This window comes from Peromyscus leucopus, chromosome 1 (genome assembly GCF_004664715.2).
Source record: "Peromyscus leucopus breed LL Stock chromosome 1, UCI_PerLeu_2.1, whole genome shotgun sequence".
NCBI classification, from domain to species: Eukaryota; Metazoa; Chordata; class Mammalia; order Rodentia; family Cricetidae; genus Peromyscus; species Peromyscus leucopus.
The window spans coordinates 168,146,013-168,169,245 of NC_051063.1; the positions used below are offsets into that span (position 1 = coordinate 168,146,013).

General features: G+C 50.5%; 1 protein-coding gene across 5 annotated transcripts; it reads left to right on the forward strand.

Moving 5' to 3' along the window:
• The first annotated feature begins 136 nt into the window (after nt 1-136).
• On the forward strand, nt 137-22,713 carry Pld3 (phospholipase D family member 3). Of its 5 annotated transcripts, XM_028855063.2 has the most exons (14): nt 137-279; nt 5,564-5,746; nt 7,709-7,769; nt 11,369-11,459; nt 11,574-11,648; nt 11,741-11,883; nt 12,285-12,468; nt 13,743-13,857; nt 13,934-14,061; nt 15,887-16,087; nt 19,410-19,549; nt 20,937-21,102; nt 22,015-22,114; nt 22,219-22,713. In XM_028855063.2, exons 4-14 carry the CDS (start codon nt 11,433-11,435, stop codon nt 22,404-22,406), a joined length of 1,467 nt encoding a protein of 488 aa, XP_028710896.1. In that variant the 5' UTR covers nt 137-279; nt 5,564-5,746; nt 7,709-7,769; nt 11,369-11,432; the 3' UTR covers nt 22,407-22,713. The 5 variants fall into 5 exon arrangements, with proteins under 5 accessions (XP_028710896.1, XP_028710895.1, XP_037056952.1 ...); XM_028855062.2 differs by lacking the exon at nt 5,564-5,746; XM_037201057.1 differs by lacking the exons at nt 137-279; nt 5,564-5,746 and adding an exon at nt 355-372.
• The last annotated feature ends 520 nt before the right edge of the window (nt 22,714-23,233 follow it).

Below are 23,233 nucleotides of genomic sequence, written 5' to 3' on the forward strand. Positions count from 1 at the left end.
CGGAAGTCCTGCCCTGGAAACCGGATCTGACTGACCCGCCCACCTGGCCGCTCTAGCCTCCCTAGCCGCCAACCAGCGAGCGTGCGTGTATCGCCGTCACGTGACGGCACGCACCGCCCGGGCTCCTCCCCTCCGGTCCCTGAACTTCCAAAGAGCGCCGCCAATCAAACACGCTCAGCTCTGGGCCCCCGCCCCGACCGCGGTCTCGCCCGAGTGCGCCTGCGCACAGGTGGGCAGGAAGGCGGGGCTGGGCTCTGGAGTAGAAGCCGTGGAGTGCAGGTACCGTGCGATGCGGGGCGCGACGCCTCTGCTGCCTTCCCTGGGTCACCCTCTCGGCTGTAATGCATCTTTCCTATGTCGTCCTTTGCCCACGTATGTGCCCCCATTCCTTCTCTTAAGTCAGATCCCACCTAAATCGTCACCACCACCCCTTTCTGTCGCCATGACCTTCCTTACATCGCCCCCCTTTAGAAAACATTTTTTTGTTGTTTAAAATTATTTGTGTATCTGTGACTGCAGTTGCCCGAGGAGATTAGAAGATGTCAGATTCCCCGAATTTGTAATTACAAATGGTTGTGAGCCGCCAGACCTGGGTACTGACTTTCTAACTCTGGTCCTCTGGAAGAGCAACAAGTGCTTTTAAGTGCTGAGCCACCTCCAGCCCATCACCCTTTTTACTCGTTTTCATTCCCCTTAAGGCCTGATTGGCCCTAGATTGCAGTTTTCTCTATTTATGTGACAGTGTCCCATTGTAACCCAAACTGGCCTGGAATTCACCAGACTGGCCTTGAATTTTTTGTTTTGTTTTGTTTTTTCGAGACAGGGTTTCTCTGTGTAGTTCTGGTGCCTGTCCTGGATCTTGCTCTGTAGACCAGGCCGGCCTCGAACTCACAGAGATCCACCAGGCTCTGCCTCCCTAGTGCTGGGATTAAAGGCATGCGCCACCACCACCCAGCTCTGGCCTTGAAATTTTGATCCATTTGCTCAGGCTCCTGAGGGCAGGGGTTGCAGGCATGCTGTAATCTCCATCATCGTCTAGTCACCCACACATCTCTTTTGTCATTTCTCCTTCACAAAATCCTCATTTGACCTAAATCTCGTCATACCAATCATTACCATATTAACTGTCTCCATCTCTCCCCTAACACCAGTGGTCCTGACAGTTGCCCTCTGTATCTCATGACTCCAGCGTTCCCCACAAGTAGCCACCCAGCCTTACAGCTTTCTCCTCCCACAGGCACATGCTCTACATATTTCCACAGTGTGGTATTAAAGCCTAGGGTACGCCAGGGTCTTGATTTCACCCCTAAACTTGTAGGTAACCCTGGTCACCAAATCATGCTTCTCCAACCCCTGCTTTCCCTTCTGTAAAATGGACCACATTCTGTAAAATGGCCAACAGGTTTGTGTGTCTATAAACCCAGTGCTTAGGAGGTAAAGAAAAGAATCAGGATTTCATGGTCATCCTCGGGTACATAACAAGTTTGAGGCCAACCTGGGCTACATGAGACTCCATCAAACAACAAAACCATGTAGAAACACTCTTACCAGGGAGACGTGTGAAGAGTCTGAGCATCTGTTCTTTTGTTCAGTTGTTTGTTGAGTCTTGTCTGGCTTTAGGCCGGCTTTGATTTCCATGTGAGGCCAAAGATCCTCTTGCCTCTGCCTATAGGCACTGGCCAACATGCCCAGCCCTAACAACTTGTTCCTGTAACACTGTTCATTTACTGTGGCATTTGGGCTAACGTTGCCACTTTGTTACTGACCATGTGGCCCTCATCTATGATTCTCATCACTGTATTGCATGGCCTGGGCCTGGGGAGATGGATCTGTGGGTAGCGCTTGGGTGTAAGCATGAGGATCTGAGTTTGAATCCCTTGCTCTCAGGTATAAAATCAGATGTGGTGGCACATATCTGCAATCCTGGATGGTTGTGAGCTGCCAAGTGAGTGTGGGAAATGAATCCAGGTCCTCTGGGAGAGTGGCCAGTACTATGCTAAGCCATGTTTCCAGCACCAGATTCTTCAGTCTTACTGGCCAGCTAGACTTGTTGAATCAGTGAGCACCAGGTTCAGAGATACTGTCTCAGAAAATGAAAGGTGAGTCAGGCATGGTGGCACATGCTTTTAATCCCAGCACTCAGAGGCAGGGAGAGCTCTGAGTTCCAAGCCACCCTGAGCTATATAGCTATAGCAAGTTGTGGGCCAGCCAGAGCTACCAAGTAAGACCCCATCCAAAATAATTCAATAATAATTAATAATTACTAACATAGTATATTGTGTATTAATTGTATATTACACAATTATAATTATATATAATATAGTTGTGTGTATTATATATTATTAATAATAATAATTCAAATAATAATTGAAGAATAGAGGAAAACACTTGACATTGACCTCTGGCTTACACACACACACACACACACACACACACACACACACACTGCGCTCTCCCCTAGCCTGGCCTGCGCTCATTGTCCTATAATGTCAGCGTGTCCATTGACTCCACTCTGCCACCACAGCCACACCACCCTAGGATCGCCATGTTGCAGTGACCTCTGCAGCTTCATAGTCATGGACCCAAAACGGTGGCCTGTGAACTATCAGCCAGCTTGCTTCTGTACTTAGCCTCTCTATTCTGTTGGATTGTGTGACCCTCATGCCCCACAGTGAGAGCAGGTCCTAGCGCTGTGGAAACTGAGGGGGGTTGGGTAGGCTGTTTAGACCTAGTTCTCCCTGGACTTTTGAATGGGGGGGGGCAGGACTGCAAGCAGAGACATGAAGCAGGACCTCAGCAGTGAACTGGGCATGGTGATACATGTTTTTAGTTCCAACACTAAGGAGAGTGAGATGTCTAGAGTTCAACACCAGTTTGGTCTATGTAGGGAGTTCCAGGCTAGCCAAAACTATAGAGTGAGACCTTATCTCCAAACAAACAAAATTCAAACTTCTGTAGTTATGAGTCTGTAGTTATGAGTTATGAGAGGTAGCTTAGACTTGTCTTATGCAATGATTTTTGGGGGGGAGGGGAGCAGTGTTGAGATGTCTCATGTAGTATAGGCTGGCCTTGAACTTACTGTGTAATTGAAGAGAATGACCTTGAACTTCTGGTCCTCCTGGCTCCAGTTTCCTAGTGCTGAGATTACAGATACATACCAAACACATAGGGTCTGGCTCAGGCATTATTTTATACTAATTATACTAATTAGCCATGTGAGTCTGGGGCTCCATTACTCTTTGGTTTGGGTTTTTTCATTGTACTTTGAAACATCATCTCACTGTGGAGTCCTGGCTAGCCTGGAACTCTCTATGTAGACCAGGCTGGCCTGGAACTCTCAGAGATCTGTCTGCTTCTGCCTCCCAAATGCTAGGCTTAAAGGTGTGCGCCACCACAGACAGCCTTCCTTGGTTGTGCTGTTAGTAACTAAATAGCTCTATGACCTAACACTGTGTATTCCCTGCTGTGCCTAGGTTAACACACCTGCAGTATGGGGATGAAAACATAGGATAAGTGGGGCGTGGTGACTCACACCTCTAATCTCAGCATTTAGGAGCTTGAGGCAAGATCAGGAGTTCACTGTCATCTTTTGCTACATTGTGAATTTGAGGTCAGCCTGGGCTATGTGAAACCCTTAAAATGCTAAAGAAAAAGAAAAGAAAGTACAAGTTATCTGTTCAACGTATTTCCTTAGGATTTGCTGTGTGCCCAACATTGTGCCAGGCATTGGGAACAGATGGATAAGTGACCAGAACAAAACACAAAGACTCCTTGATTTTATGGGGGTCTGTAGTCTGGTTGGCATAAGGACAATAAGTAAATGAGTAAGGAAAGTATTCGATAGGTTAGAAGGGAACACAGACTGCATGGTCGTCTTGTAGTTTCAGAGCCTGGTATGATGTCAAGCACCTCTAACCCCTGCCATCCCTTAGGAAATGGAGACAGGAGGATCTGGAGTTCAAGGTCATCCTCCATCCTCAGCTACATAGTAAGTCCCAGACCAGCCTGGGCTATATAGTGAGTTCCAGGACAGCCAGGGCTATATAGAGAGACCTTGTCAAAAAAAAGTGTGTGTGTGTGTGTGTGTGTGTGTACATGCTCAGTGGGTGGTATTTGCAAATGTGTGCACATGCTCAGAGGCCAAAGAAGGACATCATCTGTGGCCTCCTTCATCACTGTCTGCCTTGTTCTCTTGAGACAGGGTCTCTCGCCCAGCAGCCCTGCTCTCTCTCTTTGCCTCTCCAGTGCTAGGGTTACAGGTACCACACCTAGCTTTTTATGTGGCTGCTGGGGATTCAGACACAGATCCTTAGGCTTAAGTGTGTGCAGCTTACACCCTTGCCCACGGAACCATCTCTCCAGTCTCTGGTTTTCATTTTGTTTTTTTCAGAAAAGGTCTCACTCTGTAATCCAGACTGGCCTGGAACTCGTGATCCTCCTGCCTTAGCCTCCCAGGTGCTGGGATTACAGCATTTTTGTACTGTTTCTAGAATAAAGCTCATCAATGGGTAGATTTAGTTTCATAACTAGATGGATGACCTGCATACGTGGCATATACTGCTGCTTCCGTGCCTAAGTGCTGGGGCACAGGGGTGACCACAGCAGCCTAGTCTTGGCCCATAGGGCTCACAGCTCTGCAGGAGTAAGGGAGCCATCTGCAGGCAGGGGCAGCCCCTAGAGGATGGAGCTAAGATACAGGAAGGCCTGGTAGAGAATTGGGGATAGGATGGGGAGGCATGGGGTGGGGAACCCAAAAGCTAAATGTGTAATCTCTTTCAAGGAACTGTGTGGCTGAGGTATGAAGGATGGTGAGCAAATAATCATTCAAAGATCATTCAAGGCCCTGGGGCTACAGGAAATAGCTGGGACTTTGTTCTGAGGACCTGAGGGGGCCACAGAGCTTTTGAACAGAAGAACAAATTCAGGCAGGTAGGGGATTGGAAGGTTGATGAAGAGCGGGATCCTGGGGAGGTGGCTGGAGTGGGAAGCCTGATGGATAAGGCCAGGTCAAAGCTAGGACCAGATTCTCAGGGGCCCAAGTAGCTATACATGGGGTCTGGTACAAGTCCCAGGACTGAAGGAAGAGGTGACAGGCTAAGAATTGAAGACATTGAAAACTAGATAGAAGGTGGTGGTGGTGGTGGTGGTGGTGGTGGCAGTGGTGGCGGTGGTGGCATCACACGCCTTTAATTCCAGCACTTGGGAGGTAGAGGTAAGTGGATCTCTGAGAATAGGCCACCCTGGTCTATAGAGTTGCAGGACAGCCAAGGCTAAACAGAGAAACCTTGTACAAAAACAAAAAAGAAAGCTAGGTAGAATGGTCAGATCAACTTCTCTCTCTCTCTCTGTCTCTGTCTCTGTCTCTCTCTCTTTTGGTTTTATTGAGGCAGGGTCTCTCTTGAGTATCCCAAGGTATCCTTGAACGCACTGTGTAGCCAAAAGAAAAAGGAAGAAAAGACCCTGAACTCCTGATCTTCCTTCTCCCACTTCCCAAGCGCTAGGATGACAGGCATAAGCCGTAACACCTAACTACAGCACATTTCCCCTCTGTTTTTTGAGACAGGATCTCATAAGGCCCAGGTGAACCTCAGACTCCTTCAACTCCTGATTCTCCTGCCTCTGCCTTCTAAGAGCTGGGATTACAAGCATATGCCACCTCAATCACCAGTGCCCTTGAAACAGGAACCTAGACACCTTTAATGCCAGCAAGGAACACCTCGAGTTCAAGACCAGCCTGGGTTATATGGTGAGATCCTGTTCCAAATTAAATAGAAAAGACAAGACAAAAAGGAACAGATTTAGGAATGATAGACGACCTGGAGTCATGGTGGGTGGAAGGTCTATGGGGACACCTAGGCCATGCAGCGTGCGGAGCTGGAGTTGAGGGGACCTAGAGAACTTGGAGACAAGGATGCAGACTCAGAGAGGGGAACTGAAGCGGTAGTACTGGCTAGTGGTCCACAGGGTACAGACAGGTCCCTCCAGGACATGGTGAGAAGGTTTGTACCATGCAGGGTGCCTTAGAAGGTGCTGAGCAGGAGTGGGATAGTTTAGAGTTCTGAGTTCTAGTTCAGAAGTACTTATCACTCACGATGCTGTTCTGGACCTATGTAATTGGTTCCTCAGATCAAACACACAAAATAAGTAAGTAAATAAATAAATAAATGTAACTTTTAAATTAGAAAACATACAAACATACCTTTAATTCCAATGCTCAGGAGATGGAGGCAGACAGATCTCTTTTGAGTCCCCGAACAATCTGATCTACATAGTGAACTCCAGGTCAGGCAGGGCTACCTAGTCAGACTTGGTCTCAAAAGAAAAAACCAAAAAGAAATGCGGTGGGTGGCACTCCTGTGGTCCCGGCTGTCTGGAGGCAGAGGCAAGAGGATCAAGGCCAGCCTGGTCTGCACAGTGAGTTCCAGGCTAGCCAGGGCTACCTAGCAAGACTGGAGAGAGACCGAGAGAATGAGTGAGAAGGAGCCAGAGCCAGGGGTAATCCCAACAACCTAGAATGTAGAGATGGGCTTAATGGCCCTTCTGAAAGCACAAGGCCCTGGCTTCATCCCTAGCGCAAGAAAAGGAAGGAAGGGAGGAAAGAAAAGTTCAAGGACTACATAGTAGAGACACTGTCTCAAAGAGAATCAATGTAACCGGGCGGTGGTGGCGCATGCCTTTAATCCCGGCACTTGAGAGGCAGAGCCAGGCGGATCTCTGTGAGTTCGAGGCCAGCCTGGGCACAGACTGAGATCCAGGACAGGCTCCGAAACCACACAGAGAAACCCTGTCTCAAAAAAAAAAAAATCAGTGTACCTGGCACCTGGCATGGTAACACCTTTAATCCCAACACTCAGAAAGCAGAGATCTCTGTGAGTTCCAGGAGAGCCAGTGCTAGGTAGAGAGACCCTATTTCAAATGGAAAAGAAAAGAGAAGAATGGATGTGAGTCTCACAGAAAGCAGCCACTTTTCCCAGGTTTCAAGTCTTGAGCCCAGAGCCTAGGGCTTGCCCATTTAACATTCATACATCCCTTAATCCCAGACATAAGATGATCCCTCAAAGCGAGAAATCCACAGAGTCTGCTTAAAGGGCAAAGGGATTTATTAAGAAAGGAAAACTCACAAGATAGAACAGAGGAATTGTCACAGGGTCCTGGAAAGGTAAGGCACGGTCCCACACTGTTCCTCCTGAGACTGTCTCGGCATCCAAGTCCCACGAGGGAGTGAGGAGAGCAACCTACAGCACGCCTTGTCTCAGGTCTTAAGGGTCACGCCCCAGGGGCAGGTACTCCAATGTCACAGGTAGGTGGGACAGTTACCTGCTACATCTCTGGGGGGTGGTGTTTCAAGGTCACAGACAGAACACTATTCACTACAATACCTGCTTTGGAAATGAGGCCAGCTATGTTCAGAAAAGCCAAGACTGGCCGGGCAGTGGTGGCACATGGCCGAAACCCGGCATCTATCTCAAGAGCCCAGCCAGGGCTGGACACTCGGGTTCAGTTCCCAGCACCCACATGGCAGCTCATAACCATCTGTAACTCCATTTCCAAGGGATCTGATGCCTTCTTCAGGCCTCCTTGGGCAGGCACCAGGCATATATATGGTACACAGACACGCATGTAGGCCAACACCTATATACATAAAATAAATAATTTTTTTTTTTTTTTTTTAAAAGCCCAGCTAGTTTTGCTTCTTCTTTGTCTGCAGATGGTGGTGTCACACCTGAACAGACGGGACCACAGGCCAAGGAGCTGTGGACAGGAAGAAGGTACGTTTCCTGGCTGAGGTGCACCCCATGTGTAAGAGGAAACTGAGCAGGAGGATCAGCTGGGTTGATTGTGCTGGAGCCTTGGGAATGCCTGCGTACAGGTGGCATAGGCCATGGAGGAATACCAGCTTCTGACTGCCATACTCTTGTTATGGCCTGCCTGCCCCATCTGACTCTTCCTCCATCTGAGTCCACCGATGTCTGGAGGCTAGGGATGGGGAGAAGGAACACCCCAACCAGGATCGTGAGCCAAATTACACTTCAGTTTCTACAGAAATTATGAGCATTTGGGCTGGCGGGATGGCTCAGTGAATAAAGGCTTTTGTCGGTGAGCCTGATTGCCTGAATTCAGTCGGCTGGTCCTACTGGCAGATAGGGAACTGACTCTTGCAGGATGCCCTCTGACCTCCACGTGAGTGTCATGGCATACACAGAATAAATGTAATAAAAAAAAATTTTTTTAAAGATTTATTTATTTATAAGTATACAGCATGTATCCCTGCAGGCCAGAAGAGGGCACCAGATCTCATCACAGATGGTTGTGAGCCACCATGTGGTTGCTGGGAATTGAACTCAGGACCTCTGGAAGAGCAGTCAGTGCTCTTAACCTCTGAGCCATCTCTCCAGCCCTAAAAAAATTTTTAAAGAAATTAAAAAAAGCATTTAAACTGATTTAACAATTAGTTGTTTGATATAGGATCTGTAGCCCATGCTGGCCTCAAATCTCAACGGTCCTCTTGCCTCACACTAGAGTGTGCTAGAGTGGCAGGTGTGTGCCACCGTGTACTGCTAAATTAATTTTTAAAAAGATGTATTTATGCCAGGTGGTGGTGGCGCATGCCTTTAATGCCAGAATTCAGGAGGCAGGGGCAAGGGGAATCTCTGTGCGTTCCAGGACAGTCTAGTCTACAGAATGAGTTCCAGGACAGCCAGGGAGGGCTACATGGAGAAACCCTGTCTCAAAAAAAAAAAAAAAAAAAAAAAAAAATTATTTATATGTATGTATATATGTCATGACCATAAAAGAGCATCGGCTTCCCTGGAGATGGAGTTACCTGTGTGAGCTGCTCCTGTTGGGGCTGAGAACCCAACTCAGGTCCTCTGTAAAGCAGAGTTTGTTCTTAACTGCTGGCCCATCTCTCCAGCTAGAGATCAGGTCTGTCTCAAACTCTCATTGTAGCTAAGTTCATGACCTTCAACTCCTGGTGAATCCTGCTTGCACCTCCCAGGTGCTAGGATGACAGACTTGTGCCTTCACACCCCATTTCCGACTTTGTGTTCTTCAATAAAATCAATCGGCTGGCTTTCTCATCAAAGCCTTCAGAAATCGTAAAAGTCAAACCTTGACTTCTCCTCCCATCCCCCACCCTGTAGTTCACCCACTCCAAGGCTGCTATCTTCTGCTTCTGTGGGTTCTTCCCCACAGCCTCAGAGAACCCTGGCACTTGCCTTTGCTCGCTGGTTTTTGGAGTCTGGTTTTTCTTTCTTTCCTTTTTATTTATTTATTTATTTATTTTATTTTTATTATTTTATTTTATTTTATTAGACAGGGTTTCTCTGTGTATCCCTGGCTGTCCTGGAACTCACACTGTAGACCAGGGTGGCCTCGAATTCACAACAGATCTGCACAAGAAATCTGCTTGTGTGTGTCTCACATTCTATCTAAGCAGGATTTAAAAAAAAAAAAAAAAAAAAAAAAAAACAACTTTTTTTAATGTTACTTTTTATTTAGGTCTTTTGAGATGGGATCTGGTAGAGCCCAGGCTGATGCTAATTGGATTTAAAGCTAGGGAAATAAACAGGTGGTCCCTTCTCTCCACCTAGCCAGCCCCAAACACCCAGGAAGTGACAGGGGCAGAAAAAAAAACGCCCAGCTTGTTTTTCTTTTCTGAGACTGTGTCTCACTCTGCAGCCCAGGCTGGCCTGGACTTGGTTGATATCCTCCTGCCTCAGCTATACCAGGACTTGGGAAACTCAGATCGGCTTGCTAAAAGGCCAGTCTAGGTTATACAGTGAGTCACAGACCAGCTTGATCCACAGTATGAGACCTTGTGTAAAACCACTCACCATCCACCCAAAAAGTTAATTAATAAGAAAGCCGGCTGGGGATGTAGCCCCTTGGTAGGGCTTTTGCAACGTCTTGGATTTGAAGGTCAATAACACACATACACAAACCAAAAAAAAAAAAAAAAACAAGAAAGAGGGTCATCCCTTGGAGGTAACCATGGGCTGTGCATCTCAATAGCAATGCAAGCTCTGTCCCTGTCACTTCCTGTGTGTTTGGGGTTGGCTAGGTGGAGAGAAGGGACCACCTGTTTATTTCCCTAGCTTTAAATCCAATTAACATCAGCCTGGGCTCTACCAGGTCCTGTCTCAAAAGACCTAAATAAAAAGTAACATTAAAAAAAATTTTTTTTTTAATCATGCTTGGATAGAATGTGGGATCCAGAAAGCTTTTTTTTTTTTTTTTTTAAATCTCTAAAAATATCAATTGACTTAAAAGAAATACCATCGTCCCAACAGACGACCAGAAAACCTCTGTGGCCATCAGCGTCCGTTCTCCCATCCCATCGCGTGGACTGTCTTCTGCCGAGCTTACCCTTCTCTTTTGAGTTTAACATTATTCAACCTTGAACTCCCCATTTTATCCTATGAGCGTCTTCAAGATTAATCTTGTTTTTCACTAGGTGCCCATGGTACAAAAACTCACATTTGTAGATCAGAAAAAGGGTGAGAATTCCTTTTTCTCTGACTTTTCGGTCTCTCTCGGGGAATGGTGGGACAGGGGTGGCGCGAGGCGAAACTCACCCCGCAACCCTGTGCTCTCACCCCACCCCACCCCCGCAAGCTAGACCAGGTTGCTGGGGACCGCCCCCTTCCCCCTTCCCCGCAGCGGGGAAAGCGGGCTGTTGCGCGCACTGCGCAGACTCCCCGCTGCAGTGGGCGTGATCCGCGGAGGCCCCGCCTCCTCCCGCCCGCCCCTACTCAGCTGCTTCAGCAGAAGCTGGGGCCCCACCGAGGTCGCTGCCGCCGCCGCCAGAGTAAGGCTGGGGTCGTATTAGGGAGGGAGGCTGGGGTGTGGGGAACGGGAGGCCGCGATGGCCCTGGGCTGTGAGCCTCAGGTGTCTGGTCAGGTAGGTGTACCTGGGAATAGGCAGACCTGGAACATTCCGTGAGTCACCCCGAGGCTGAGAAGAACCAGGCACAAAGATTCGGGGCTCCATGGGCCCGCAACTAGAAATGTCTTTTTGGAATTACCTAGATTCGAGCTCAGCAGGGAACAAAAAGGGGTGCTGATGGGGAACAACGTGGGTGCTAAAGACCGACAAGCTGGAGGCTTTGAAAGGCGGCAGGATGATGGCACCGGAGAGGGGAAAAAAAAAGACAGACAGAGGCGTTGGACCTTCAGGGATTTCAACATCCCTGCTGACCAGTGACCAGCTTCCTCCTTTTGGGGTGATGGGCACAGGGCCAAGGGCCCCCGTGATCTTCGGATAGAGGGTTTTAGTGGATCTCATAAGCCCAAGAGCATCCACTTTCTGCGATGTCCCTGGAAGCTCAGACCGCCCCACACAGTGCCTGATTTTTGTTTTCCCCAGTTTCCAGCCCCTGACACACCCACCTTGCCGCCTCGGCTCTGCCCTCTCCCAGCTGCCGGGCAATATGAAGCCTAAACTGATGTACCAGGAGGTAGGAGGATGGGATGCCTAGCGGGGAGGGGCTGGGTGTTTTGAAGGGTAGGAGACCCTGGACCAAACCATCCTATGACTCCCACTTCCCCATCACCCCTTCTTGATCCCACAGCTGAAGGTCCCTGTTGAGGAGCCTGCCGGAGAACTGCCCGTGAATGAAATCGAGGCATGGAAGGCAGCGGAGAAGGTAGGAGTAAGCTGCTCCCCTTGAACTTTCTCAGAGACTGTTGGGGTGACCAGCCTTGTGTAGGCTGACAGCTCCCTTCCCCTCCCCCACAGAAAGCCCGCTGGGTCCTGCTGGTCCTTATCCTGGCAGTGGTGGGCTTCGGTGCCCTGATGACTCAGCTGTTTCTATGGGAATACGGGGACTTGCATCTATTTGGACCCAACCAGCGCCCAGCCCCCTGCTATGACCCCTGCGAGTAAGTGGAAGGGGAGCTGGATGGTGGATGGGAGGGAGGGGTCCTGCCAGCCCAGGGACACTTAAGCCTGCAAGAGCACCGTGCGCTTTGGTGCACCATGCGTGTGTGCCCACGTCCATGCCCACTCACCCCTCCCTTGCTGTTTCCATGGCAGCCACAGCGTCATCATCCTTTATACAGGTCTGTGAACACATGGGCAGCATCTCTCATCTACATCTGTGGATACACACATATCCCTCCCACACCTCTAGATAGACCAGTCACACACACACACACACACACACACACACACACACACACACACCAGACTTCCATCCATATCTGGGGACCAGCAGAGCCTTTCTATCCCAACCTATCACCTCTGGCCCTCTATGGCTGACAGCTGTCCTCCATACCTTCAGAGCAGTGCTGGTGGAGAGCATTCCTGAGGGTCTGGAGTTCCCCAATGCCACCACGAGCAACCCCTCCACTAGCCAGGCCTGGTTGGGCCTCCTCGCCGGTGCTCACAGCAGCCTGGACATCGCATCCTTCTACTGGACCCTCACCAACAATGACACCCACACGCAAGAGCCCTCTGCCCAGCAGGTACCCAAAGCCTCCCTTCCCACCCAACCCTCCCCAACCTCCCAACTACCAGCTGGCTGTGGGAATGGCTGTGGGAGTGGGAGGGACTTCCTGCCACCCTGGAGACAGGTGGGAGAGGTGTTTAGTAACAGCTGTCTTCAGACAACCTTCTGAACTAAGAGTGGTGTTTTGTGTCTTGATTATCTGGAGGCCTCTGAATGTCAAGGAGTGACTTTGGTTATGATGGATTAGGCTTGCAGATGTCACCCTGAATCCATCACACAAAGAAGGAACAAGTTCTAGCCCAGCCCAAGCCAGGCTGCCACCTCCCTTGCAGTGTGTGACCTTAGGCAGGTCCTCTCTCCTCCCACATCGTATCTGAAAATTGCAAACAGCATACTGCTCCCCTGCTGAGCTCCTGTAAGGATGCAGTGGGCTAACCTGTGCAAACTTAGTCCAGTGCCTGGTACAGACTCAGCCCTTTCTGAGTGTTTACTGTTAAGATATGATTGTTATAGTCTGGGCAGTGGTGGTGCACACCTTTAATCCCAGCACTCGGGAGGCAGGGGCGGGTGGATTTCTGTGAGTTCGAGGCCAGCTTGGTCTTCAGAGTGTGATCCAGGACAGCCAGGGCTACAGAGAGAAACCCTGTCTCGCAACCCACCCCCCTCAAAAAAAAAGACATGGTTGTTAAGCCTGGCATGAGAGTTCTGGTCTGGAATCCCAACACTTTGGAAGCTGGGCCTTGTGGTGTGGGCTGATAGTCCCAGCTACTCGGAGGCTGACGCAGGAGAATCTCAAGTGTAAGTCCTGCTGCAGCTTTGAATCAAGTTTGTGCTCAGCCCGAGGAACTTAAAGAGACTCTGTGTTCAATAATTTCAGTGAAATAGAAAAGTGAGGGCTGGTAGGATAGCTCAGCAGGTAGCTCAGATAGCCACACAGACCTGACAACCTGAGTTCAATCCCAGGAACCCACGGTCGAAGGAGAGAACTGACTCCTGAAAGTTGTTCTCTGACATCCGCATGTATGTGTACATGCATACACACACATATACACAAAGGGGAGTGTGTATGTAACGCTGGAGTGGAGCACTTGCCGGTCACGTGCAGGGCTCTGAGTTCCATCCCCAGCACCACACACACACAAAGAAAGAAAGACGAAGGGTTTCAGTATTGTAATCTGTGAATCCTCCAATGTAAGGCTTAAGTAAAGCCTATTCGTTCTTATGGGGGAAACTGTGAGGGCGATATTGGAGCACTGGCTGGCCCAGCCCCTCAGCAGCTGTCTCCCACAGGGTGAAGAGGTTCTCCAACAGCTCCAGGCTCTGGCACCCCGAGGTGTAAAGGTTCGCATTGCTGTGAGCAAACCCAATGGACCTCTGGCTGATCTGCAGTCCCTGCTACAGAGTGGTGAGCTAGCAACAGCAAGGGTGGCGGGCTTGGGGCTGCCCAAGCTGGCCCCTGACTGCTGCCCCTGTGGTCACAGGTGCCCAGGTTCGCATGGTGGACATGCAGAAGCTGACCCATGGCGTCCTGCACACCAAGTTCTGGGTGGTGGATCAGACCCACTTTTACCTGGGCAGTGCCAACATGGACTGGCGCTCGCTGACCCAGGTCTGTGTGTACTCTGCCCGCCTTCATTGTCTCCTCCTGATCCTCCCTATCCATCCTGTGGTCCAGCCCTGCACTGCCTTGTTCCTGCAGTAGTTTAGGGTTTGCCCTGAGTCCTGTTGGCAGCCCCCAGGACACAGAGCACCGGAGGTCCTGTCCACTTACCTGGCCTTCATTGTACGTTCCTTGTGTGTGTTTGAAGCCCATCTCTGAACTGGGGGACTCTGGGAACCTGGGGGTAACAGGTAGGTTTCCTGGATGTGCAATTCAATGTGGAGCCTGCCTGTCACCAGGTAGCACAGCTTCAAGAGCTCAGGGCCAGGATGGGGAAGAAACAGAGGCTGGGGTGAGTTGAGATGGTGGGCGGCACAGCATGGGATGGAGGAGATACAGAGGGTCAGGGCAAGATGGGGGTGTTGCAGATAGAGGGTCAACTGAGATGGCGTGGAGATGAAAGCAGATGGGAGGAGGCACGGGCAGGAGCATGGAGGTGAGGCTGGAAGGTGGCAAGGGCAGAGTGGCCAAGCATAGAATGGGGAAACTGAGGCAGAGGATCTAGGGTGGAATGAGGCGGCACAGGCAGAGCTCAAGGTTGGAATAGGGGGAACACAGTGGACTGACTGTAGCAGTCTAAAGGAGACATCAGACCCAACCTGGGGTCTTAGGGAAGGGTCCCCAAAGAAACACGACTAGTCTGCCTGAAGCATCAGCAGGGACCAGCACAAGAGGGGCTGACTCAGGCAGGAGTGTGTAGGAGGCAGAACAGACATGACTCTAATTCACCCCAGCAGATGCTGCCCCAGGCTCCTAGTCTCAACAACTATGCAGGGACACGCTGAAGACACAGTATTCCTATGTGCCTATCTTCCCCCCCAGAGCCTATCTGGAGCCCAGGGGAATGCTGGCACAGTCTGGGGAGACAACACCTGAGTCCACTGGACCTGGCTGGCATAGGGCAGAAGCCACAGGCTTGCAAAGTTTCGGGAAACACACAGCTCATAGGACCTAGTGCTTCAGGCCTGTCATCCAAGATCCTTGGGAGTCTGAGGCAGGATGATTGAAAGTTCAGGACCAGCCAGGATAACTTAGTGAGACCTTGTCTCAAAAAGTTTTTGTTTTTGTTTTTTTTAATGGGCAGGGGATGGACTGCAGAGGTAAAGAACCTGTCTAGAATCCCTGAGTGAGGGGCTGGGATGTGGCTCAGTGGTAGAGCCCCTGCCTAGAATTCCCCATTGAGGGATTGGAGGTGTGGCTCAGTGGTAGAGCCCCGGCCTAGAATTCCCCAGTGAGGGGCTGGGAGTGTGGCTCAGTGATAGAGCCCCTGCCTAGAGTCCCCCAGTGAGGGGCTGGGGGTGTGGCTCAGTGGTAGAGCACCTGCCTAGAATCCCCCAGTGAGGGGCTGGGAGTGTGGCTCAGTGGTGAGCCCCTGCCTAGAATCCCCCAGTGAGGGGCTGGGGTGTGGCTCAGTGGTAGAGCCCCTGCCTAGAATCCCCCAGTGAGGGGCTGGGGGTGTGACTCAGTGGTAGAACCCCTGCCTAGAATCCCCCAGTGAGGGGCTGGGGTGTGGCTCAGTGGTAGTGTAGGGCCCTAGTTCCAATACCCAGAGCCACAAGAAAATAAAAACCCTGGAACTTTGCAATAACTGAATGTTTCTTCAAAACATAAGTCAAGTTTAGCGCTATATATTTAAGGTCTAGAATGTTGGTTTTCAGAGCGGAGGTTTTAGGTACAGGAAAAGATCGAGAGGCTTTAGCTAAGGCAGCAGACAGGACATGTCATCTGTGAGCTCCAGGCCAGCATTCCCAGGCTCCGCATTGCTCTCCCACAGGTCAAGGAACTGGGAGTGGTCATGTACAACTGCAGCTGCCTCGCTCGAGACCTGACCAAGATTTTTGAGGCCTACTGGTTCCTGGGCCAGGCGGGTAGCTCCATCCCTTCAACCTGGCCACGGCCCTTTGACACCCGCTACAATCAAGAGACACCAATGGAGATCTGCCTCAATGGCACCCCAGCTCTGGCCTACCTGGCGGTGAGTTGGGGGAAACGGGTCTTCACGTCATCACTTGTAGCCTCCATCCAGACCTGCCTGGTGATTGTTGGGGAGGGAGGTCTGGATTTCACCCTGGGTCACTGTGCTTTGTCAAAAGCTTTGGCTGTGTCCCAAGCTCCCTTAGCACGGGATTCATCTGGAAAATGGGTGTCCTGGCATTTCCACCGTCTGTGTGAGGTACACGTGGGCTCGGAAACCCCAAGCCCTTGGTGATGTCTAAACCAGCCACAGGTAGCTCTTTCCATTTGTTCATTTACTTAGCTTGAGATAGAGTCTCATGCAGCCCACGCTGGCCTTGAACTATGTACCTGAGGATGGCCTTGAACGACTTTGGGGGGGTTGTTTTTTGAGACAGGGTCTCACTGTATAGCACTCACTGGCTAGCCTGGAACTCACAGAGATCTACCTGCCTTTGCCTTCTGAGTGCTGAACTTGAAACATGGGCCATCATAGCCAGTCTTCTTCTTTTCTTCCTTTCTTTTTGGTTTTTCGAGACAGGGTCTCTCTGTAGCTTTGGAGCCTGTCCTGGACAAGCTCTGTAGCCCAGGCTGGCCTCGAACTCACAGAGATCCGCCTGGCTCTGCCTCCCGAGTGCTGGGATTAAAGGCGTGCGCCACCACCGCCCGGCTTTTTTTTTTTTTTTTTTCCAGTACTGGAAATGGAAGCCAGGACCCTACACATGCTAGCAGAAGGTCTACCACTGGGCTACATCCCAGCTCTTTCCATTTAAATAAATTAAAACTAGACACAAGCTGAGGAGGTGGCTCAGTGGCTAAGTGTTTGCCATACAAGCCTAAGGACCTGAGTTCAAATCCCTACCAGGCACAGCAGCATGCATCTGCATTCCCAGCCCTGGGGAGGCAGAGTTTGGGAGTTCTCTGGCCAGCCACCTATCCAGATCTTTAAGTTCTGGTTCAATGAAAGATCCTGTGTCAGAAATAAGGTAGTGTCCACTTTTAATCCCAGCACTCAGGAGGCAGAAGCAGGAGGATCTCTGTGAATTCTAGACCAGTCTGACCTACCTAGTGGCCAGGCCAGTCAGGGCTACATAGTGAGACCCTGTCTCATTATTTTAAAAAAGAAAAAAAAAAAGTAGAGAATGATTAAGGAAGATAACCACTGAGACAGGGTTTCTCTGTATAGCCCTGACTGTCCTTCCTGTCTGTAGACCAGGCTAGCCTTGAACTCACAGAGATCCTCCTGCCTTTGCCTCCTGGGTACTGGGATTAAAGGCATGCACCACCACCTCCCAACTATTATTTTTCAAAAATACTTTATTTAATATGTGTGCATGTGTATATATGTACACGTGAGTGAGGGTGCCCATGGAGGCCAGAGACATTGGCTTTCCCTGAAGCTGAAGTTACAGAGGTTTGTAAGCTGTCCTGTGTGGGTGCTGGGAGCTGAACTCCAATCCTCTGCAAGAACAAGGCACACACTCTTAACCACTGAGCCACAGCCTCCCCTCCCTCCCCCCCCTTTTTTTTTTTTTTTTGGTTTCTGGAGGCAAGATCAAATAATTCTATAACTCAGGCTACCCTGGAACTCCCTACTTAGCTGAGGCTAGCCCTGAACTTCTGACACGCCTGCTTCTACTTCCCAAACATCAGCATTACAAGAGTGCCCACATCTTTTTCTTTTGGAACAGATCTGTGTAGCCCAGACTTACACCCATCTCTTGATCCTCCTGCCTCAGCCTCCCGAGTGACGGATTGCAGGCAGATTTACCACCATGTGTTGACTCTTTCGTGGGACAGCTGTTGAGTATGGTAGACAAAACACTGCCGATTTTAGCTATTGCCACATTTTTCAGTTGAGGAAGGCCATGCGGGGCTTTCTGTGTTTCCCCTTGAGCAAGTCATCAAGCCCAAAGTCATGGTGAAGGGTCATGAATCATGGATGCAGGGAGACATGATCTTTGGTGCCCTTTGTAACGATAGTCTTCCATAGAGATGACACTTCCTTCTTCCATGGCCACTTCTATTTTTAGAGTTGCAATTTCCTCGGGACTGAGCAAAGGGCCTGTTGTGACCCCTGACACATGCAGACTTGCCTGGTCAGGGTTGGATGTGACAGAATAGATCTCCAAATCAGTTGCCTGGAGGTGGCACTAAAACCCTGTCCCTAGCCAGTTGAACTTGCACCTGCCTGTAATTCTAGCACCAGGAAGAGTGGAGGCAGGAGGATCAGGAGTTCAAAGTTATTCTGGTGGGCTGGAGAGATGGCTCAGCAGTGAAGAGCACTGGCTGCTCTTCCAAAGGTCCTGAGTTCAATTCCCAACAACCACATGGCGGCTCACAACCATCTGTAATGAGATCTGGTGCCCTCTTCTGGCCTGCAGGCATACATGCAGACAGAACACTGTATACGTAATAAATAAATCTTAAAATAAAAAGTTATTCTGGCTACATAGTAAATTATAGATCAATTGGACTGCATGAGATCCTATCCCCAATAAACCAACTAACTAACCAACCAACAAAAAAATAAAATAACAGGGGCTGGAGAGATGGCTCAGAGGTTGAGAACACTGGCTGCTCTTCCAGAGGTCCTGAGTTCAATTCCCAGCAACCACATGGTGGCTCACAACCATCTGTAATGAGATCTGGTGCCCTCTTCTGGCCTGCAGGGATACATGCAGGCAGAACACTGTATACGTAATAAATAAATAAATCTTTAAAAAATAAAATAAAATAGCAACAAAATCATAAGGAGCTAGGGAAATAGATCAGTGTACCACTTGCTGTAGAAGAAGCATGAGGACTGAGTTCAGATCCCCAGAACTCAAAAAAAAAACCAAAAAAACCTGGCATAGTAATGCACATCTGTAATCCCAACACCTCTGTGGGTATGGTGGCAAAGAGACTGCCTCAAACAAAATGGGGGGCAAGGACCAACGCGCGAGGGTGTCCTCTGACTTCCACTCACACAGTGCGGCACATGCATTCACATATGAAATACACACATATATGTGTACATACACTGAAAAAAGAAGCAAGTCTCCAAGTAACAAAGTGGCGTTATTGCTGCTGGATCAGGACCATCCGAGAGTGTGAATTCTGGAGCCCAGCACTTCGCTCTCAGCCGCACTGATTGGCCATGTGACCTTAAACAAGTCGCTTACCCTTCCAGAGCCTGTTTCCTCACCCGCAAAACAAATGGTAATTCTCCTTCCTCTCGTGGAGACTGTTTTTTAGTGAGCTCCATAGCACCCGGTTCATTGTGAGTGTTCCGAACTTGGGGTCCACTGTGGTGCTGCCTCCAGCAGGACACGTGTATTGACTGTTCCCTCACCCCCCAGAGTGCACCCCCACCACTGTGTCCGAGTGGCCGCACCCCAGACCTGAAGGCTCTGCTCAACGTGGTGGACAGTGCCCGGAGCTTCATCTACATTGCAGTGATGAACTACCTGCCCACCATGGAGTTCTCCCATCCCCGCAGGTACTCTGAGTTGGGGAGGGCTCAGGATGGGGAACTTCTGTGGGAGGAGGGCTAAGGGGACTCCAATAGCAAGCAGGAGGCCCAGGCAGGAGAGCAGATACAAGAGAGAATGTGGAGGCAAGGGCCGTATCTCAATGACAGAGCTCTCATTTCACATGCTAGAGGCCCCAGGCTCACCCCTGCTGTCACCAAGAAGGGGTGGGGCAGGGGGTGATTGAATGTGGGGTCGGAAGATAAGATAGAGCTGGGAAGAAGACTCAGTGAGTAAAGCGCTTGCCAAGCGAGCGCGAGGACCCATTTGGATCCCCAGCAGCTCAAATAAGAGGCATGCATGACAGCATGCATCTTTTACCCCAGCATGGGGACAGAGACAGGTGGATCCCAAAGACTCACTGGCCAGTCACCCTAGCTGAATTGTGGTGATCCACATTCAGCAAGAGACACTGTCTAAAAAAGTAAGGTGGACTGAGGCTGGAGAGATCACTCACCAGTTAAGAACACTTGCTCAATCAGTTCCCAGCACCTACCTTGTTCCGAACATCTGTGTTAAGTGGCTCACAATCGCCTATAATCGAGTGGGAACACACACACACACACACACACACACACTCACTCAGGAGATGAGAGGAGATTGGGCATGGTGGCACACATCTGTAAGCCCATTCTTTGGAAGAAAGACTGAGGTGGGAGGATGGAGACCAGCCTTGGCTACAGAGTGCAACTGTCTCAAAATAAAAGATGGGAAGATGAGTTTGGGGTGCCCAAACGGTAACCAGGAACAGGAGGTGAGGAATATGAGAATGTAGGAAGAGAGCTTGGGAGCCCCAAAGCCCCAAAGCTGTAGGTAAAGTCTATAGCTAAAACTGCCTCTTCTAGGGTAGTACACATAAAATAAAAATGAATACATCTTTTGAGGCTGGAGAGATGGCTCAGCAGGAAGAGCACTTGCTCTTTCAGAGGACCTGAGTTTGGTTCCCAGCACCCATCTCAAGTGGCTCACAACTGTTTGTAACTCCAGCCCCAGGTCATCTGATGCCTTTGTCTTCTATGGACTTTGATACTCACAGGCTCACATCTACACGCAGACACAGCTACACATAGTTAAAGCAATATTAAATCATTTTTAAAAAACCAATAAGAACATATTTTTAAAAATTAAAAAGAAAAAAGCCAGGGTGGTGGTGGTGGTGGCACATGCCTTTAATCTCAGCACTCAGGAGGCAGAAGCAGGTAAATCTGAGTTCGAGGCCAGCCTGGTCTGCAGAGTGAGTTCCAGGACAGCCAGGGCTACACAGAGAAACCCTGTCTACAAGACCAAAAACAAACAAACAAAAAAAAAAACTTAAAAAGAAAGATCTGCTTCTTCCTCTCATCTGCTGCACCTCAGGTTCTGGCCAGCCATCGATGACGGCCTTCGACGGGCCGCCTACGAACGAGGCGTCAAAGTGCGCTTGCTCATCAGCTGCTGGGGGCACTCGGAGCCGTCCATGCGGTCTTTCCTCCTCTCCCTGGCTGCTCTTCGTGACAACCACACCCACTCTGACATCCAGGTGGTAAGAACCCAGCCCTTTTCCACTGCACGGTCCTGGGGACGCAAGGGTCGTGACAAGGATGACCCAGAGTGTACAGCCATGCGGGGGAAACTGTGAACCATGGCTGGCTAAGATTTGGGGAGTGCGGAGGGAGGTCCGTCACTGAGGTGGGGAATCTCAGGGAGAGGGGCAGGGGTGCGTGAAGCTGACACACAGAAAGACTTTGTGAGGGGCTGTGGCTTGGGTCAGTCTCTAGGACCTCATAAGCCAGAGGTGAGCCCACACTTACAATCCCCGCACCTAGCAGGTAGAGGAAAGAGAATCAGAAGTTCAAGGTCATCCTTGGCTATACAATAAATTCAGGCCAGCCTGGGAAATGTAGTGAGGCCTGGTCTAAAAACCAGGTGCAGAGGACGAGGAGGGATGGCAGTCTGTGGAACTGGAGAGATGGCTCTCTGGCTAACAGCACTTGCTGCTCTTCCAAAGGACCAGATTTTGGCTCCCAGCACCCCATGTCTGGCAGCTCACAATAGCCTCTAACTCTAGCTCCAGGGAATCTCATGTCCTCCTCTGGCCCATGGGCACCAGCACACACACTCACACACATAAACTTAAAAGTCTTTAAGACAGAAAGAGGAGAGACAGAGGCAAGACAGACTTTCCCTAGAAAAAGGGACATCGGATATGGGGCTTCAGGGGGGAATACAAGCCACTGTAGGTCTCTCCCCACCCCTACCCCACCTCAGCCGGTGTTTACTGAGGACCAGCTGCACTGGGCGCTGCTTGGGTCCAAGGATCCACCCCACCCCAGGGAAGCAGCCCGGTGCCTTTTGGAGACACCGCTGACATGTCCACCCTGCCGTCCCAAAGCTGCTCACAGCTCCCCAGCTTGCCCCCGAGCTTCTCCATACCCTCCCCTCCCCTCCCCTGCAGAAACTGTTTGTGGTCCCGGCGGATGAAGCCCAGGCTCGAATACCCTACGCCCGAGTCAACCACAACAAGTACATGGTGACTGAACGTGCTACATACATTGGTGAGTGCCCCGACGCAGTACCATGGGCATATCAAGGAAAAGGCGGTCCTGGGCACTAGCTCCCAGCCACCCCATCAGACCCTTACTCTACCCCTTGTCCTCAGGAACCTCCAACTGGTCTGGGAGCTACTTCACAGAGACAGCGGGCACCTCCCTGCTGGTGACGCAGAATGGGCATGGTGGCTTGCGCAGCCAGCTGGAGGCTGTTTTCCTGAGAGACTGGGAATCCCCGTACAGCCATGATCTCGACACCTCCGCTGACAGCGTGGGCAATGCCTGTCGCCTGCTTTGAGGCCCAGCCCAGTGGATAGGCCAAAGCCTTCCAGGCCCCCTTGGACTCAACTCCGGGTCCTGGTTTTTGTCCCCATGCCCTCGCTTCTGTCTGCCTCCTTGTGGCTCCACAATCTCCCTACTGTGCTCCTGTGGCTACCTCCACCTCTGCTGGCCTGACACTCTGGCCCCTGTGGACCTAGCAGAGCTGGGGGAGGATCAGGCCCCAAAGTAGTGGGGGTGCATGCTGGGCCCAGACCTTTGGCCCACCCCCACAAAGGGGCCAAGATTATAATAAGTAAATAATTGTCTGTACAGCCTGTACCTAACTGAGTGGTGTGAGATGGCTCGTTGGTTAGGGGACAGGTGGCCCGGACCTTCTAATGGAGGCATCTCAGCATGCAATGCACACAAGGCCGGCGTGGGCTGGGCATGCGGCGTGTGACCACACTGGCAGGCATGGGCTGGGCATGCATATAACCAGCATGTGTTGTACTGAGCATGTTCCAGGGCAATGTAGGAAGAACTACTGCTAAATGCCATTGTGTAGGGGGGTGGGGGGCACAGAGAGACCGGAAGATCTGAACAACAGAGCATGTGCCAGGTCAGAATTTATTCCCACCAGTGCGTTTCCACTTAGCATGTCCTGAGCGTGAGCGAGCGAGCGAGCGAGCGAGCATGCCAAGCCTATCACAGATACAGAGGACTAGTCAGTGGTGCTTGCAAACTCAGATGGACTTGTGTCCAACAGAGAACATTCTGAGGGTAGATTCCCAAGAGGCCAAGCCCTTGGCTCTCTCCCCCCCACCAACCTTTTTATTTTTAAGACAAGGTCTCACTGTAAGCCCA

What these genes read in the sequence shown, in the direction of transcription:
- Pld3 (XM_028855063.2), top strand. Translation starts at nt 11,433, where the DNA reads ATGAAGCCTAAACTGATGTACCAGGAG. An exon ending in ACTGGCGCTCGCTGACCCAG is followed by an intron (nt 14,062 to 15,886) that starts GTCTGTGTGTAC and finishes GCTCTCCCACAG; the next exon opens with GTCAAGGAACTGGGAGTGGT. An exon ending in CAGCTCTGGCCTACCTGGCG is followed by an intron (nt 16,088 to 19,409) that starts GTGAGTTGGGGG and finishes CTCACCCCCCAG; the next exon opens with AGTGCACCCCCACCACTGTG.